At 43.1% G+C, this 19,257-nt stretch overlaps 1 protein-coding gene across 3 annotated transcripts in view; it reads right to left on the bottom strand.

Moving 5' to 3' along the window:
• MAD1L1 (mitotic arrest deficient 1 like 1) overlaps nucleotides 1-19,257 on the bottom strand; it is a 543,068-nt gene that overhangs the window by 275,589 nt on the left and 248,222 nt on the right. For all 3 annotated transcript variants that reach the window (XM_050966318.1, XM_050966316.1, XM_050966319.1), the window contains exon 12: nucleotides 15,609-15,749. In XM_050966318.1, coding sequence (XP_050822275.1) covers nucleotides 15,609-15,749 — 141 coding nt within the window. The remainder of the gene's footprint in view (nucleotides 1-15,608; nucleotides 15,750-19,257) is intronic.

Here is a 19,257-nt window from a genome sequence, read left to right as displayed (position 1 = left end):
ACTAGACTTAACAATTCTATGTATCGTGATTTTTAGTGACCCAAGATGACAATCTTCATCACAGTACCTCCTAACTCTCACCTATTCTGGATGATCCTGAGAGGTCTCTATAACCCTGTTTAGCCTGTGGTTTCTGACAGGACAGCAGCACAAATTGATATGGCTGCAGGCAATTGTATTTTATCCATAGACATAATGAACGTATAGCTGCAGTCCTCACACCCTCAGTTTGTATGAACATACCTGTAAGAATCTCTCCCTTTAAGCATATTTTGTATATAATGAATTCTCTTCACATTTAGATCTACTCATTCTGTCCACTGCCAGTCACTGTACCTCTTCATAAATGAATTTTATACAGTCACTATTCTAGTATAACATGTCCTCCAACATATTGGCTTTCTTAAAAAAATTAAAATGGATTGAAAGTTTAGTAACTTTTCCCAAGTACCTACAGTTAAAAAAAAATCAGTCCTTTTTATGAAAATGTAGTGGTTTGGCAAGGTGCAATATTTGTGAATGAGAATATTGGAGTATAGACAAGGGAATGCATAGTGGATAAAAATCAATTATTTAAAAAAAATTGGTGTTTTTGTGCAGACTTGCATAGAGCTGAAATTGGAATCTACATCTGTCAAAGCTAAGCTCACTATAACTATTATACTCATTTAAATAAATTGAAAACATAAATCAGCTCAATATGCCGAACGAATGTCACGCACTGCATATCAGTTATTGTCATCACAGCTGGATTCATGACACATGTACTGTTCAGTATTACTGCTTGTTTTATTAAACAGCATAAATAAAATTCAAGAGAAAAAATTTATAGCTTAAACTATGGAGTGACTGCTGGTTTTCTCCAAAACTCAACACTTTCAGATTGTTTGCTGAAAAGCTTTTACCAGAATCAGGGCATGTTTGACATTAATACTAATTAAATCAACTGGATAAATTGCAAAGCCTCTGAAAAAACTGAATATTTCGTTACAACGTACTGGGACCACTACGTTTTCCAGATCTGTATCTGCAGCTTAGTTAAGTTTTTGTTCATGGCATAGTGCCAACCTCTATAAGCTAACACTTCTGTTTTCTTTGCTTCCAGTCAGGCTATTTCAAATTCGAAAGAACTAGCCTTACGCCAAAGGAAAAAAAAAAAAGGGGGAGACATTTTTAATGACTTACCTGTAAGTATTCTTTCCCCAAAGTACAAGTTGCAATAAAGCCACACTCTGGTCCATGATCTCAGCATGAAACCAGGCTAGCACTTCCAGGCGGGAGATGTGCTGTCCACTGCACAATGCTCCCTGCTGACAGAGCACAAATTCCTACTGCCCCGATTATGAGTTCCTTCTCAATGAGAGGGGAACAGAAAGCTGCAGTGTAAAGAGAACCCCAGTTCTGAGGGAAAGATAGACGTGAGCATGGGAGCAACTGCAAACTAGACCTCTGGAGAACAATTATTATGTGTAGATAATTAGACATTGTCCAAAACACACCAATTGCAATAGATCCCCACTCTTGGGCCCCAAGTCAGCAAAGCATCTAAGCATATTCTTAAATGTTTTGTTGAACAATTATGGACTTAAACATATACTGAGGTGCTTTGCTGGATCAGGGCCTTCTAGCCCAACTAGGGGATTGCATGCTTCATAGCTTCTGTACACCGAGCACATGGCACACACCAGGGGCTTCTCGTACTCCTCCACTCCCACCACAAACTCTGTGCACGCACCCCCCGCCAACGAACCCCTCTACTTCAGGGACTCTCTGCACTTCCCCTCATACCCAGGGCTTTGTGACCCCCCTTTCCCTGTTACCCCCTCACCTGCCCCATGACAGGGTGTGTGTGTGTCCTCCATTCCTCCATCCATTCTTGTAATCTTCAACTTGGACAACTCTCTAAATCCTCATGTCATGCTATATCTAAAACTTGCTGATTCTTTTCACTTTCCAGGCCCTTCATGGCTAATCACCACCCTATCTATCATCTTTCATTCCCCACCCTCTGTTTGTCAGAGGGTAGAGATGGATGGCAGGACAGAGATCACTTGATCATTACCTGTTAGGTTCACTCCCTCTGGGACACCTGGCATTGGTCACTGTTGGTAGACAGGATACTGGGCTGGATGGACCTTTGGTCTGACCCAGTATGGCCATTCTTACCTTATAATCCCCCCCCATACCAGGGTCTTCCATTCTCCACCCTAAGACAATGGCTCTGTGCATACTCCCATTTCCCCCACACCATGGCAGAAGCTGTGTGGCCTCTACCTAATTCCCACTTTTTCCCCATGCCAGGGGCTCTATGTGCCCCTCATTCGCCCCCTTCCCCAATGCCTCCCATTCCTTCCTTTGCGCCACAGGAAGGCCCCCAAATCTCCTCCCTTGCCAGGAGATCTGTCTCCCCCCATTTCCCTCTCAGCCCCTACCAGGTCCCCTATTCGCCCCCCTACCCCAGGCAACAGGTTCTGTGTGTCCTCCAATCCCTGTCCTGCCGTACCAAGATTTCCTATACTCCCTGCCATTTCAACCGCTCTCTGTGTTCCCTCCTCCCCAATATCAGGATTCCCCCCAATACCCCCTGATCCTGAACATCTACACTATCATGTTTAGCCCTGCAAGCCTAAGTCAGCTGACTGGGCTCTGAGATTTGGTGTCATGGTTTTTTTGTCGCAGTGTAGACATACCCAGTGTGACTGAGATATGTAACAAGGTGGTGAACTAGCATTTTGTACGGGAGTGCAAGGGTTTAAGCACGACACCATCCTGATGACAGATATTTTAACACTGCAGAGAGATGCAGGGATATTTTTGCTGAGTCACTCTGAGGTTAGATCAGGTGGGCCCAATTAGATCCGATCTAGAAGTATTAGAAGCACTGAAGTTTCTCTCTGAGGCCAAAGGAACTATGGGTAGATACAGAGATGGTCTGCAGATAGACCCTTGTAACCACCAGGCTTGGGGGGAAAAGCTTAGCTTGAGGTTTGCTTCCTTATTATTTGAGGATTTTTTTAAACTGACTTCTATATTTTTTTTAAATCCTTGGTTTTTTTTTAAGGTACCCTTCAAGGAATATAACCTGATATTTAAAAAAAAAATCTTTAAAATTGACAACTTTTTTCTGCTCCTTTCTGGATGTTCAGAAGGATCTTTCAGAAACTGCATAACTATGTAAAGTGCTGCCAAATGCGAAAAAGAAAAGAAGTAAACCACCAGGAATCTGTCTATAATGATCTTTAGGTGTTATGTGCAACTACAAATTTCAGGAAGAAGTGTGATTTTGAAGTCAACTGTCCCTTTAAAAACATGAATTGTAGAAACAAATAAAGCATTAATAGGATGGAACCAAGCTGACTGCAAGATTTTTCTAATCTGGTCAGTTTATCTTCAGTTATTATGGCTTCCCATTTCCACCTGTTCTACCCTTCTGGGTTCTTTCCTTTTGTCTATTTTCCAGATTGGATTATTTCTGGGCCATTGGGCCCAGTACTATTTTAATTATTCTAGTAATTTTCAGATGATATCCCAGATTCCCAGCTGTAGAAGCTGAGATCTTCCACACCCTCAAAACAAAACAGAAACTACATTAAAATTCAGTTCAGTTTACAGGTTAAAAACATCTCAGGAAAATTCACAGTTAAAATTACAAAAAAGAAATCTAAACACGTTTAAATATGGAAATGCACAGCTAAGGCACCCAAACAACCCTGCCTCTGCCTTGCAGTCATGTGAAATGGCAATACTATTAGGATTAAGGCATTTTAGTGTTTTGCTACCAAAGAACTTAAAACTGATTTCTAACACCTTTTTTTCGTCTCTTCTCTCCCTCACAATTCCTGGCTTCATTACAGGGCAGAGCTAAGAGACTAAAAATAAATGATAACTCAATAAAAATAGGGCTGTTGTAATTAATTGTTAAGGTACACTGCAAGAGTGAGCAAACTTTTTGACTCGAGGGACATATCTGGGAATAGAAATTATATGGAGGGCCATGAATGCTCACAAAATTGGGGTTGGGGTGTGGGAGGGGGTGAAGGCTCTGGTTGGGGGTGCAGGCTCTAGGGTGCGGCCAGAAATGAGGAGTTCAGGGTGCGGGAGGGGGCTCCAGGCTGGGGCAGGGGACTGGGGCGGGGGTGAAGGCTCTGGCTGGGGGTGAAGGCTCTGGGGTGGGGCTGGGGATGAGGGGTTTGGGGTACAGGAGGGTTCTGAGCTGGGATTGAGGGGTTCGGAGGGCAGGAGGGGGATCAGGGCTGGGACAGGGGGTTGGGGCATTGGGAGAGGCTCAGGGGGACAGGGTCTGGATGGCACTTACCTCAAGTGGCTCTCGGAAGCAGTGCCATGTCCGTTCTCCAGATCCTACATGGGCAGGCGGTTCTGCACACTGCCCCGTCTGCAGGAACTGCCCCTGCAACTCCCATTGGAGCGCCAGAGGGGACCACTGGAGCGGGGCCATTGGAGCACATAGGAGCTGGGGGGGGGGGCCATGCTGCAGCTTCCGGGAGCCACATGGAGCAGCCCCCAACTTGCTTCCTAACTGGAGCGCCAGATCAGGGCCGTGCAGCTGCTTCTGCGAGCTGCATGGTGCGGCCCCAACTCTGCTCCCTGGCTGGAGCGAGTCAAGGCCCAGACCCACTCTCCAGCGGGAGCTCAAGGGCCAGCTTAAAACAGCCGGCGTGCCGGGTCCGGCCCATGGGCCATAGTTTGTCCACCCCGGTATACTGAATATGTACTTTCAACCTTAACACCATCTTAACGTAGTTCCATGCCCTCCTCATAGGAATTTCCTGATTTTTGTAAATTATTAAAAGTTTCATATAGTTATACTAACCAAAAAACCCACAAAGAATGATCCCACTGTGCAACACTTCTAATGATTTGACAGCACGCAGTATCGATTTTGTTGTTTTATATTTAATTTCATATTTTAAGGGTTGCTTCGCTAGTTCGTCAGAATTACACAGAACAGCTAGAGTGGCACCAGCCAGTTAGCTGGGTATTGCTGAATCTGACCCTTAGTTTGTAATTGACTTTCTAATTGAGAGGTCTGTGTTGTTGAGACAGCGCTCACTATGTGAAGGGGGATGAAGACAGCCCCAGTCCCTGCGTCATAATGTCTTTAGCTTAAAAAAGTTTCAAAGAGATTGAACCCCTTCTCTAAGCGCAAAATGGAACTCATGTGTAACTATGCAGGGTCATCATAATAGTGCAACTCCAGTTCCCTGATGGTGGCAGAGAACACTTGTTAACACCATGAGGAAGTGGACAACAGGCTTTTAACTGTTTGACTTCTGGGTTTACAGACTACACTGGCTGGCTGCTGTAACGCGAAACTGGAGAACAGAGACAGACATATACCCACATCTATAAACTTTCAAGTTTTCACCTGCTAAAAACTGGAAACTACCTTGCCCTCTCCCTAGCCCCCTTCCCCAAAGGTGTTTTAGTTGCTAATTTGAGCTTTTCTCCTTCTAACTTGTGCCTATGCAGGCCTTATCATTAGAGAGCTATTTACATCAAGCATCCAACCACACCATCCCACCCTGCTCCTACACCAGAGGTAGTCAATAGGCGAACCGTGGGCCAAATCCAGGGCACCAGACACTTTTGAACAGACTCCAAAATCTGTTTATTTACTTATCATCATCATCATATTTTTATTATTTTCTATGGAGTCTGGACCTTGACTATACCTTGACCAAGAAAGCTGGACCTTCACAAAAAATAATTGATTACTCCTGTCCAACGCCATATAGAGCACTAGCTATGCACCGTGTTCCATAAAGGAAGCTCTTCTCCTGTGAAGCCTTTATCTGCTGCCATCTAGTGGGGACTGTAAGAATGGTTTTACTCAGAATATATGCTCTCCTCCTGCCCCCGCCTACACATATAAAGGCAACTAATTGTAAATGCTAAATCTCCAGAAACAGGCAAACAAACTTTACAACACAGAGCACATCAAAACGCTCAGCCCCACATGAATTATTTTTTCATCCATTGTGGTAAATGTGAATGAATCATAAATGTATATTAGTTATCTCTTCCATCCAAACCTTCACTAAAAAAGCAGCCAATTTAAAATCCTCTATAGAAAGTCAGACCTAGTTCTTCATCTGGTTTTCCGGTCTCCCAAAGCCAGGTGGATTTAAAGGCTGATCCAGGCTCCCCAGATTGAAACTCATTTGAATTTGGTTGCTCATAATGTCAGCAACTGCTGACAAATGCCACTATTATCGCTGAGACCACCACTCAGGCAAACTACATATTAAATAATTTCAAAGGAGATATACCCAAAGGAGCTCAGGATTGGACAGCAAAAAGTGTGGAGCAACTGTTTTACAAACAAAAGACCAAGTGAATAATGGAAGACCAAGTTCAGTCAGCAGCAGCTTTTTATGCTACAGGAACCTTATCACTAGACACTAAACTATCTAGTGGGTGGAAGGAATGGGGGTTCCTGTCTATGCCAGGGACATTTTTTTTAAAGTCTCCCACTGTTGCTAACACCATTTCAACTCCACTGGTGTTAGCGTGACAGCCACACTTTTGGCCAACATCAGGGATTGATCCCTTTTCTCCTCCCCTGAGCAAAAAGCAAGGGTGTCTCTACAGTTTGAGCCAAAGAGCCTGGCTCTCTAGCCAAGAGTTGTGGATCAGGCAGAGAGGGGAACCATAATACACGCTGACCAGTGGATTACAATAACATTGGGGAGAAGCCTACTGTAGACAGGATTGTTGCTACCACCACCTACATATGAAGCACAGAGTTGATTTGACTTGTTTTGAATACGATCAAAATACAATGTACTTTGTAAGCTGGCAGAAGCAGGAGCCCTGTCTATATTCCCAGCACTACTAACATAGGTGGAAATGAATAGTTATTAGCACCAGAAAGAAATGTTGGGAGGAAATTCCCAGTGCAGGCAAGACCAGGCCATGTGGTCTACTCATTACAACAGAGAACTAGGAACAAAGAGCCCTGGGCTCCAGCTACACTAGTAGGATTAGAAATACAGGGCTGGAAGGGACCTCAAAAGGTAATTTAATCCATACACACCTCCACATAACGATTGTCAGCAAAAAGACCCTCTTGATATCCCCCCACCCTTTCAAGTGATGGTGAAAGTGGTTCATCGTTTCATAGACTTTAAGGCCAAAAGGAACCATTAAGATCATCTAATCCGACCACCTGTATATCACAGGCTGTTAAATTTCATCTAGTTACCTCATTATTGAGTCCAACAACATTTATTTGACTAAACCATATTTGACTAAAGCATATGTATAACATAACATGTATTTGACTAAAGCATATTTTCATAGGTCACCAAATGAAATTAATAGGCAGCAGGTTTAAAAATTAAAGTATTTCTTCACACAATGCACAATCAACCTGTGGAAGGATGTTGTGAAGGCCAAGACCATAACAGGGTTCAAAAAAGAATGAGATAAATTCATGGAGGAGAGGTCCATCAATTGCTATTAACCAGGATGGGCAGGAATGGTGTCCCTAGCCTATGTTTGCCAGAAGCTGGGAATAAACGACGGGATGGATCACTTGATGGTTACCTGTTCTGTTCATTCCCTCTGGGGCACCTGGCAAAGGATACTTGAAAGAAACTGGGACAAAGGACAGTAACTACAGGGGGTGTGAGTGATTGCTGGATTCAGACTAGAAGGAGGCTAGTCTGTAAGAGAGGCTTACTGGAACATCTCTGAGGGTGAGATTTTATCTGTAATCACTTTCTTACTGTATTAGGCATAAACTTGCATGTTTTATTTTATTTTGTTTTGTAATTTACTTTGTTCTGTCTGTCATTACTTGGAACCACTTAAATCCTACTTTTTGTATTTAATAAAATCATTTTTTACTTATTAATTAATCCAGAGTATCTATTAATACCTTGGGGAGGGGGGAAAAGAGCTGTGCATATCTCTACATCAATGCTATAGAGGGCGAACAATTTATGAGTTTACCCTGCATAAGTTTTATACAGGGTAAAATGGATTTATTTGGGGTTTGGACCCCACTGGGAGTTGGGCACCTGAGAGTTAGAGACAGGAACACTTCTTGAGCTGCTGTCAGTTAAGCCTGCAGTTTGTGGGACGTGGTTCAGACCTGGGTCTGGGGTTGTAGCAGGCTAGCGTGTCTGGCTCAAACCAGGCAGGGCACTGATGTACTAAGCTGGCAGGGAAAACATGGGCAGGTGTACTCTCAACACATCAGGTGGCAGTCCCAAAGGGGGTTTCTGTGACCCACCCCATCACAACCAGTATCCGACAGTGGCCAATGCCAGGTGCCCCAGAGTGAATGAACAGAACAGGTAAATCATCAAGTGATCCATCCCCTGTTGCCCATTCTCAGCTCCTGGCAAACAGAGGCTAGGGACACCATCCCTGCCTATCCTGGCTAATAGCCATTGATGGATCTATCCTCCATGAATTTACCTAGTTCTTTTTTGAACCCTGTTATAGTCTTGGTCTTCACAACATCCTCTGGCGAAGAGTTCCAAAGACTGACTACATGTTGTGTGAAAAAATACTTCCTTTTCTTTGTTTTAAACCTGCTGCCAATTAATTTCATTTGGTGACCCCTAGCTCTTGTGTTATGAGAAGGAGTAAATAACACTTGCTTGTTTACTTTCTCCACACCAGTCATGATTTTATAGACCTATATCATATCCCCTCTTTGTCATCTCTTTTCCAAACTGAAAAGTCCCTGTCTTATTAATCTCTCCTCATTAGGAAGCCATTCCATAGCCCTAATCATGTTTGTCACCCTTTTCTGAACCTTTTCCAATTCCAATATATCTATTTTGAGATGGGGCAACCACATCTGCATGCAGTATTCAGGATAACTATTGCACAGGGATGGTTGTGAAGCATAACAGAAGTTAGGTATTTAGAGATCCTCAGTAAAAGGTGCAATATTAGGTCTTAGCATTTCACCCCCAAAACACCACACAATGACGGGTAATGGGGAGAAGAGGAGGGATGTCATGGAAGTTGACAAACTGTAGAGCTGGCAGGGATACAGCCAGGGCAAGGAAAGATACAGTATGTGGAAGTGGGGGGAAAATCCAAGATGACCCATTCTGCAACCACTGAAGTATGGAGATCCAACCCGCACTCCATCTTAAGAGGAAAGAAACACAAAACATTGCACGGGCTTACCAGAAGATGCTGAAGTGTTCATGATGGGAGGGCTGTTTAGGCAAGGTGCTTGTTCTCTCAGTGGAAGGTAGGCAGCTCTGTGATTGCTTCAGTGCTCAGCAGTAGCTGATGCATGAAGCACACTAACTTAGTCTCCAGAGGAGTCAGTTTTCTCCCTTATGAGCTGCAGATGAGATGCTTCAGTGACAGCAGTGCCACACTGGAATGGCAAGAAATATCTAGAGACTAGGACTTGCTTCTTATGGGCATCCATCTGACGTGCTTGTCTGCCAGTGTCAGTTTCCATTAAGGAAAATAGTGCAGTAAAATGGGGTGGCAGCGGTTGGGGGTGGAGGAAGAAGAGATCCGAGAATTAAAATAAACTTCTCTCTCCCTTGCACAGAAGGAAGGAAATTTCTCCAGCAGGTTCCCATCATCACAGAAACTCCTTTTTTCTAAGTAAAGAAGCCATATACCTTGGCGCCAAGAGAAGCAGAAAGATAGATAGAAGGAAGATCAATACAGAGAAGAGAATAAAGAATGAGTTAAATGGAAGAGGAAAGCAAGTGAGAAAGGAGATGATGCAAAGAGGGGAAACAATGAGAGGGAGGCTGATTGAGAGACAAGGAGAAGCTGTTAATTATCCAAATAAACATTTTATTGCATCTGCATGTAAATTTTAAGCACTTTAAACACAGAGTGACTCCTAAGTACTTCTCTTTGCAAAGATCAGTTTTATGACTAACATTACAAGCCTTGGTAATGCCAAGACTGCACGACCAGCAGCTGTGCCACAGCTATTAGGTACAGATATGATGATGATATTTGGTCAGTGAGTTTTAAGGTTACCAGCACAGCTCCCAATCTCCCTGGTGAACAAAATCAGAACATACAGCACTCCATGCGCTGAAACTGTCAGGCTCATAATTAACTGATCAGAGTACATATGGAGCTCACAGACAGTATAAATCTCTCAATGTAAAAAATGCTGGGGACTATTGAAGGTGTCAGTGTGAGTCTTCCCTGCAAATCTCTCTTCATTAATGTTTCATATGGAGCCAAATGTGTTGTAATAAAATGGCCATTAATGGAGTTGTATTTATGATGATTTCTCTTTTATGCAGCTGGCGTTAACCTTTCAAACCCTACATTTCACACAGGGCTTTCTCAGAATAATCATTACTGCCAGAACAGAAACCCCTAGCCAGAGGATCTCTTGATTTGTCCTATTCACACGGAGGTTAGGTTAGTGGGTGCTGGGCAAGTAAAAAGTCATCAAGTTAGTGGCTGTCACTGACGCTGCTGACGTCACAGTGTCAAAATGAAAATCCATTTCTAGTTACAGACACAGCTTGGATTCTGTTTATTTTAGGTATTTATAGAGCTCCAATTGGCATGGTATCTGGGGGAAAAGTCAGCCCATCTCAGCTCTTTGTACTCTCCAGAACACATACACATGGCAAGACATGTCATTAACCGCTCAGAACAGACAGACATATTCTGCTGGTTTCTTTGGCCACAATTCCACATGGCATTCTTCTTTTGCCTGCTTCACATTCAAAGCTTTGGAAAAGCGTATTCTTGAATCTGCGTGTTCAAGATAATAGGACACAGAAAAATACAGAACAAAGTGTGCATTTATGGACTTGTGTCTGCAGGTGTGGAGATGTGTATAAACATAAACAGGTCTAACTTAACACTTAGCTGTCTGCGAAGGTTTGTTTCTACAGTCCTGATCCAATTTGGATTAAAGATGGTGCCCAAACAGAATTTATCAGTGCATGTGTGTGCTTCATGCTATAAGCCATTTGGGCTACAGGGTCTAGATATGTGGAAATTGTGGCTAGTGCAGAATGCCATGGCCCACCTGCTAAGTGGGGTTTTGCTCCAAGAGCTCATCACATCTGGGCCACAGTATATACCTTGGCTACTGATCAACTCCTTGCATACGGTGTGTTTTTGATTTATAAAGCCCTAATTGGTTTTGGTTCTGGCTATGACAGATGCTTCTCTGTCCATGCATTATCTCAGCAATTCAGATCATCTCAAACTGACAGCACCTTCTTCGTAGAAACAGGGTAGCCTCACTGAAAACCAGTGAAACTGCATGCCCCCTTGGTTTGCCAGATGATGTATTTGATGAACTTCAAAGATATTCTTTCAAGATCCAACTGTTCTCCTTCTGTGACTGATGGATGTCGGTCAGGCTGGGTATCCTGTTCTCATGTTTTATTGCAACTGTGTGATATCAATGTTGTAATGTGCCCAGAGCCTGGAAAAAATTCTCTGATTTACATCTGGACGTCATATTCTCACCATCACCAATTAATATTTCATAGGGCAAAACCACATGGGAGCACACAAGAGGGAGATAAAGAGAGAGACAGAAAAACTGGATGATCTTGGGGAGGGAAACTACCACCATTCATGTGTGTTTACATGTACACACACCCCTAACTCTTGAGTGCTAGTAACTCAGGCTACATCTACACTAATAGCTAGGGGTGTGATTCCCTGGTCTCACACACATAGCATGAGTATAATTAACAGTGCAGTTGCGAGAGCACAGGTAGTGGCAGTGCAGGCAGAGCTGAATTCTGACGAGTACATACCCACCAGTTTCAACAGTTGCATGTCCCCTTAGACTCATGCTAGCACGGGCATGTGTACGTGAACAGAAAAATCAGATCCCCAAGTTCAGAGTGTAGACAGGAATGGCACCAGGGTTTTTGGCACCCTAGGCGGGGGTCCTTCCGCGCTCCTGGTCGTTGGCAGCAATTCTGCGGCGGGGGAGGTCCTTCCGCGGCTCCCGATCTTTGGGGCACTTTGGCGGCGGGTCCTGGAGAGAGTGAAGGACCCGCCGCAGAATTGCCGCCGAAGACCCGGAACGCGGAAGGACCCTCCGCCACCAAATTGCCGCCAAGGGTGGCAAAATGCCGTCCTCCCAAATCCTAGCGCCCTAGGTGACCACCTAGGTCGCCTAAATGGAAGTGCCGGCCCTGAGTGTAGACATAGTCTTAGGGTGCATGTTCCAGGCACAGAGCTTCTCACTCAAACTACTAGAACTCAACGCTTCTCTCTCACGCGCTCTCTCTATTTAGCATTGACAGAAGATTGCTACCACCTCCTCTTAAACTCAACTTACACATCCCGCAAAGGAGTATCCAGCCCTCATCTCTGTCATGAGCAAAAAGCAGATAAAACTCCAATCTTCCTGCCTCCCTGGCCTTGTTCACTAAATCATTATCAACCACCACTTCATCTTCACTGGATGTCTTCTTTTCTCATCCAGAACTGCTGATACAATCCATGGGGGAAAAAATAAAATATATAAAAAAATGCCTGTATAGAAAATCCATTTTTTCTTGTATGATTTCTTTGGAGGAGGCGTGGCTGCGGGTAACAAATCAGGGGCATTATAAAACAGCCTTTTCTCTACAGTGTGCAAGCAAAAGCTGTCAGATAGCTATAGGGCTAACAAAGGAATCTACTTGCTGGGAATGTGTGAATAGATTTAAATAAATGAAAACCTCTGATAAAGAAAAACCCTGAGATAAGACACGACAGGTAGGTAGGGGCATTATTCTTTATATGGGAAAAGAGAACACATTTTTTCTTAAAGGTAAACTACAATGCATAAAGGAAGTTATGCTCATTGCCTTTATGCGTTGTACAGAGACTGACTCAAACTTTTTCCCCTTAAAGTGTTTTTCTGCCTTTTTCAAAAAAAAAACATTAGAATTACTAGGCCATGCACTCTGTTGCTTTTGCAGACCAAGCACACTTGCACACCCCCAGTGGCTCTTACGTTCTTTTATTTCCTATACAAGTTCCATGTGTGCTGTTGCCCCATCTCCCCTACTTCAGGGACTTTCTGCAACTCCCCACTTCTTCCATCATGCAAGTGGCTGTGTCTCCCCCTCCCCTTTTCCCATTCTCCCATGTCGCAGCCCTGTGTGACCCCTATTTCCCCCTTCCTTCACATGCAAGAGGCTCTGTGTGCCCCCCATTCGCCTTTTCCTCACCATGGCAGAACTCCTGTGTGCCCCCCTCCATTCCTCCCTCCACCACAATAGGGACTGTGTCTCCTCTGTGTCACCCATGCTAGCACCAGTGGAACTGAACTGGGTTAGTAAATTCCTTAGAGATCATCATGTATATGTAGCCATAGGGCTTAACAACTACAACTCAAGGTTCCACCCTATGTGATGTCACAAACTAAGTCCTCTGAAGATCTTGCAAGGGGTCTCTAATGAAAAGAGGAAAGATAGGTTTCCTGACATGCAACAAAGAATGAACACACTTTTGTGGGGAAGGGGAGATTCAAACAAAATAAAAACAGTAAAGGGCATTGTTTTTTCTTGTGTAGTTTTCCTTTAAGCCACTGAAGTCTTTACAGCCATTCAAAGCTTAAAAGCATAGTTAGGATGTGGTGGCTAACCCCAACCCACCCACACCCTTTTGGTATAAACCCAGGAAATGTTATTTTAATTGGTCTATATGCTGTTTCACAACTAAATTTCCTGTAGTAATAAATGAAAAAAAAATTTGTACCAGTTTAAAATGTAACTAAAGCAAAGTTTAAATTACACAAAAATGCTTTAAAAGCAAAGCATGCTTATAACAGAAAATTACACCCTGGTGGGCCATACCAGTGGTTTCAATGTGGGGTCTGCAGACTATCTAATTTCCAAAGGGGTCCTTGCTGCCATTCAAAATTTTTTAGAGGTCCACAAAAGAAAAAAGTTTGAGAATCAGTGGGCTGTACCATGAAAAGTAAGTTTGCACCCACCGGTTCATACTTGAAGCCTGGTATCAATAGTGGTTCAAATAATTACAACTACTGTAGCCTCAAAAATGTGTTGCAAAATCAAAACAAATCAAAAATACAATGCACATAAAACATATGCTAATATAGAAAAGAAAAACAAAAACAGTGGAATGCTGGCTTGGCTTGACATGAGTAATTGGACATGGGTGATACCTTATTTCTTGGGGGATAGGATTAGGGAGGTATATAAATCAGCAGTCTGGAAACAGAATGTCTGTACTAGGTAAAACAGGGAGGAACACCCAGGGAACCATTTACAAAGGACAAAGTAAGTTGGGAACGTAAAAATGAGAAAAGAGTAAGTCATACATGGACAGTGTATGGACCGAGCATGTTGTACAGGGATAATTCCCTACAAAGTAACCAGCCAATCCCAGAACGTGTCAAGCAATGCAATGTATAATAAATGCAATGCAATGTGTAAATGTATCTAAAGGAAGAAGTTTGCTGTGTAACTTTGGATGTGTGGTGTGCCCAGAACCCACCCCCTTAGCTTGAGCCTGGAAAAGGTCTTGGGGGAACCCCAGCGAGGGGATGGATGCTCCTTCAGGAAATATATATGACTCCTGACCAAGGAGTTAAATCTGCTGCCATGAAGACTACGATAGTGAACAAGCAGCTGATGAAGAGGATCTTTTCTGATATCTGTGTCTCTTTTTGGGTGATTCAGATGGTTTCTGATATGACCAAAAAGACTGTTTTTGATAAGGTTGAAGCCTAGCTGGTCTCTCTCGTGCTGATATATACACTCCTAAAGATCTCAAAATCACTTGAGAATCCTTTAAAGAGTGCAGCTCATCAGCCTTAGCACTAAACAATGCACATGGTTCAAAAGACAGATCCTCTGTTGTCATCTGTACTACTTACGGTATGCCAGGTGACTGTAACTGAGAGGATGAGATTCTGGAACAGAAGTCTTCAGCAAGGCATGAATTCTGCAACAAATTCTGCTGCCATAGAATCACCAAATACATGGTGCCTTCACTTCCTAGGCATCCAAACTCTACATCTCCCTTGATTTTTTCATAACCGGTCAAGTCTCTAACAGCTCTGCCATTGTCTGCATCTTTGTTACCATCTCTTACCATTCCCATTCATGTTAGGATAAATCCTATCTCTGCCCTCGTTTAAGTGCTCTGTGCCTTGTTCTATGCCATCCCTTATACCTGCAATTCCCTCCCTGTAGTATTTCAACTCTTCTCTTACTCTACTCCATTTTCCTCTTTCTGCCCTTATGAAAGCCATTGTACCCTAGTTGGCCTTTTACGAGGACTATTGTCTCCTGTTCTGTAACACATCCACTGTCTATCCTAGCTCTCAGTAAAGCACCAGGTAATATATCAGAAGCTGGGAATGGGTGACAGGGAACGGATCATTTGAAGATTACCTGCTCTGTTCATTCCATCTGGGGCACTTGGCATTGGCCACTGTTAGAAGACAACTGGGCTAGATGGACCTTTGGCCTGACCCAGTATGACCATTCTTAAGAATAATGGTAGCGGAGAATACAATTCTATTATATGTGTATAATTACATATGGGCAGCTCTTGACCACAGAGTCTGTGGCCCAGTGCTATACAGATTATGTTTATACTAGGGTTAGAGCACAGTGCCTCCTCATTACCTCTATCTCAGCATTGTGCGCATGCACCTTCTGCACCATTTCTTCTGCTTCACGCATTCGCCGGCTCAACTGAGGCGAGTGCTCCGATGGGGTCAGCTCACTGTCGTATGACTCCAGAATTGCTCTCATTCCATCACGCTCCTGTTATAAAGAAAGAAATAGACTGGTTAGACTTTCCACTGGATACATGCAGCCTGCATCTTCAAACTGACATATCCAATTAAATTTAACATTTTTTACTATTGCTCTCCAACATGGTGGAGAGCATTATTTTGGTCAGAAAGTTCTTCCACTACTGTTTTGTATGCACACATCACACAAACAGAGAGCTATAAAAATCTATTGCTCTGAGAGTTGGAAATGTACAAAAACACATAAATCCCTTTTAGATGATAACATGCACACAGTATAACTTTGGCCATTTTACACGTATATACCAAGAACAAATGTAATTAGAGCCCTCAAGTAGAAGATGCTTCTTGTAGACACCTCAACGTGGCTGTTCAGGGAAAACAGCCGTAAGTTATGGGAGCTAAATCAGGGAACCTTATTCTGCCATCAGTGAAGTGGAAGATGAGTGCAGACATCTTCTAATGAAAAGCCCTTAAATATAAAGCAAGTACTTTATTCTCGCAGCATAGATGTGTTTAGTGTCATCCACTACACCAAAAAGGATTTGGATAGGATTACATGGAGAAAGAGTACTTTACCTTCCAAGTGCAGGGATTAAATTCTCATTTTATGAAGGGTTTCTCAAATGTGGTCATTAAAAATTTAGGTTAATCCACACCTGAAGAAAAAAAATGAATGGATACTAGAAGGGACCCAGTAGACAGCACTGACCAATGAAAACATTAATTATTTATTTCCATTAGTATCAATAATGCAACAATGCATGAGGCAAGCAAAGTTGGAAGTGGTCCATACCCCTACAAGCTTAAAATGGACACAGATATGGAGGTGCTCAATTTTATTTTCACTATTACCATTCCCAGCTAAGAGAGTTGTTCTTTCAGTTCATATGTTAGACACACACTTTCTGATAACGAAGGACCTGGGTTCAAATCCCTGCAGTCCCACAGTGGAGATTATGATTGTTTGGGGAAACCGTATGTACAATTTATGAAGTCTGGTTGATACTATGAAGTTACTAAGAAAATTGTTGTATCACTCAATGTCTCTATGTAAATGTAGAATCCAGCATGGCTGCCGGGTCCTTTAGAAAGTATCCATCAGACTAGGGACAACTGGAGGGTAGTTAACTAATGACTGCACTCTGACTATACAATGGGTATGCTAAGGAGGTTGGCTAAAATGAGGAGAGCCAGTTTTCTCCAATCCTCAACAGGGGATTGGGCATTTGGAGAGTGGAAATTTCCCAAAGAGTTGGAGGAGACAAAGTAGGGATTTTAAAAGGACTCTTAGGAGGAGAGAGACACAGGAAGTTTGAGGCAGGAGAAGGGAAGAGACATGCATGTTTTTGTAGAAGGGGGATTCAGCTTATCTGTGGGAACAAAGAAGGTCTAGGAAGAGAGAGACTCTATGGTTCAGAAATTAAGCCATGAGTTGCAGCAGAAGGATCTTGGACTATCCCAGAGAAACCAGACCCCAGCCCAATAAATGCTTGAATGGTGAGGAAACTGAGGCAGGGAAATGCATGCAGGGTTTGTTTTTGTATAGATCTACATATTTCTCATTCTACTGAATAAAGCACAATGATGTTTTAGCCAAAGAAACCAAGGTGGATAATGGATGAAGTGCCGCAGTTGAGTGACAAGCATAGGAAATTAAAGGAGAATAAAAAGGAAGATGTAAGTCTAAGAGCTGAATACAGTAGGTTGAACAGAGAGGTTAAAAAAAAGAATGCAAAGAGTGACAGAAACAAATGGATAAGCAAACAATGCAAAGAAGCAGAAGAATATGCACAAAGAAATGTGACACAGAGGTTATACTGCAAGATAAGAGAACAGAGTGGGACATATGAGTTGAAGACGTCAGCAATGAAAGACATGTTCAGGCAAATAACTGAGGACAAACAAGCAACGAATAACCAATGGAAAGAATGTTAAAGAGCTATACGAAGTGCAGTACACAGCGGATGCCAATGTCTCCTCTCATTCTGTGGCAAGCAGGACAGCACAAGGTTTTGCATATTGGAATCATCTGAGAGATTGCCAGTGAGGCAGAGAATGTGCCACTGCCTAGTCAGTGGAGGGATTTCTCAGCAGGGACTACTGGGTTGGGAAGCTAGACTAACATGATCTTAAGAAAATAGGGGGAAAATTTGAATGGGTTGTGTTTGTGAAGAGGAATTGAGAAAATGGGGCTAGGGACAACCTGCTGGGAGCCTGAGAATAGATTTAGTTACAGTATTTGTGTTCAGAAATGAAGACCAGAGCTAAGCACCAGGAGCGAGTGTTTTCAGTTAGAACTTCTATCTGTTTTGATTTATTATCAGTAGAATTACTGAATAAAGCTTGCACTGTGGTTTAAATTATACATTCCCTCATAGCTTGTTTGTTTTTCAAATCAGAGACGAGTCTTGACAGGCAAGAACCCATCCTCTCATCCTCTACTCCTTTAGAGGCAAACAAGTCATACCGTCAGGGTATGTCTTCACTACCAATGTTAAAGAGCTGCCGCGGCAGCACTTTAATGTGGTTGTGTAGTCGCGGCACCAGAGCTAGGAGGAGAACTCTGTAAAAAAACACACCTCTATGAAGGGAGTAGCTCTCAGCACTGGTGCACTGTCCATATTGCCACTGTACAGTGCTGAAACTAGCATCCCTCGGGGGGTGTTTTCTCACACTCCCAAGTGAGAAAGTTTCAGCACTGTAAAGTGGCAGTGTAGACAAGGCCTCAAAAAGTTGTCTTGATCCCAGAGAGACTCTCTGGTCCTCGCTTTGGTAGCTGAACAATGTAGGAAACTACTAAAACATGTCTGTGGATCTGTTCTGAAGTGTACATCATTCAGCAGTGGACTGGAAGCCAAGTCTTGTATCTTAAGAGCCACTCTTTGTCCATCTCTAAATGTGGATGCTTTCTCAGTGCAGAGATGGACTTGGACCTCTGGGAAAGGATCCAGAGAGTAGATATCTTTGATGTTTAAATCTGATGGGGTTCCGTTTGATTTTTCAGTTGAAACAGTGCTACGGCTGTCGGGCAGACCTTGATATAATGGAGAGAGACCACTATTCTGCCCAATGGAACTATGGCACTGATGAAGAATGTACAGTGGAGAACAAGGGTTAGAGAAGAGAGGATGAGGATGTTGCAACCGTATCTTGAGCTGTAAGCATATCCAAAGATCAAATCTGTCCATCCCAGTAAATTCTCTGATGTGTTCTAACCCTTGATTCTGGAATAGCCAGGCAAGAAACAGCTTTTTCATCATCCATTTCCCTTGGGTGAAGGCAGTTTTCAGGCAGGTTGTCCTAAGGAGGAGGACTGCACTGCCTGCACTGCTATTTTTCTATTGTATTTGTGGAGATATTTTACAGATAAAGTGGCTGGTAAAAGTACCCTTCCTCCTGGGCCAGCATGAAAGCAAATTTCCTTTCTTATATCTGTCAGGTCAATAATTCTGTTTTTGTAGCTTATGGCAAGAAATTCCCTCTCTCCGGCAAAGTGTTTGCTTTTAGCCAGGTCT

The sequence above is a fragment of the Gopherus flavomarginatus genome, chromosome 9 (assembly GCF_025201925.1).
Source record: "Gopherus flavomarginatus isolate rGopFla2 chromosome 9, rGopFla2.mat.asm, whole genome shotgun sequence".
Taxonomy (NCBI): Eukaryota; Metazoa; Chordata; order Testudines; family Testudinidae; genus Gopherus; species Gopherus flavomarginatus.
This window is presented reverse-complemented; position numbering and strand designations above follow the sequence as displayed.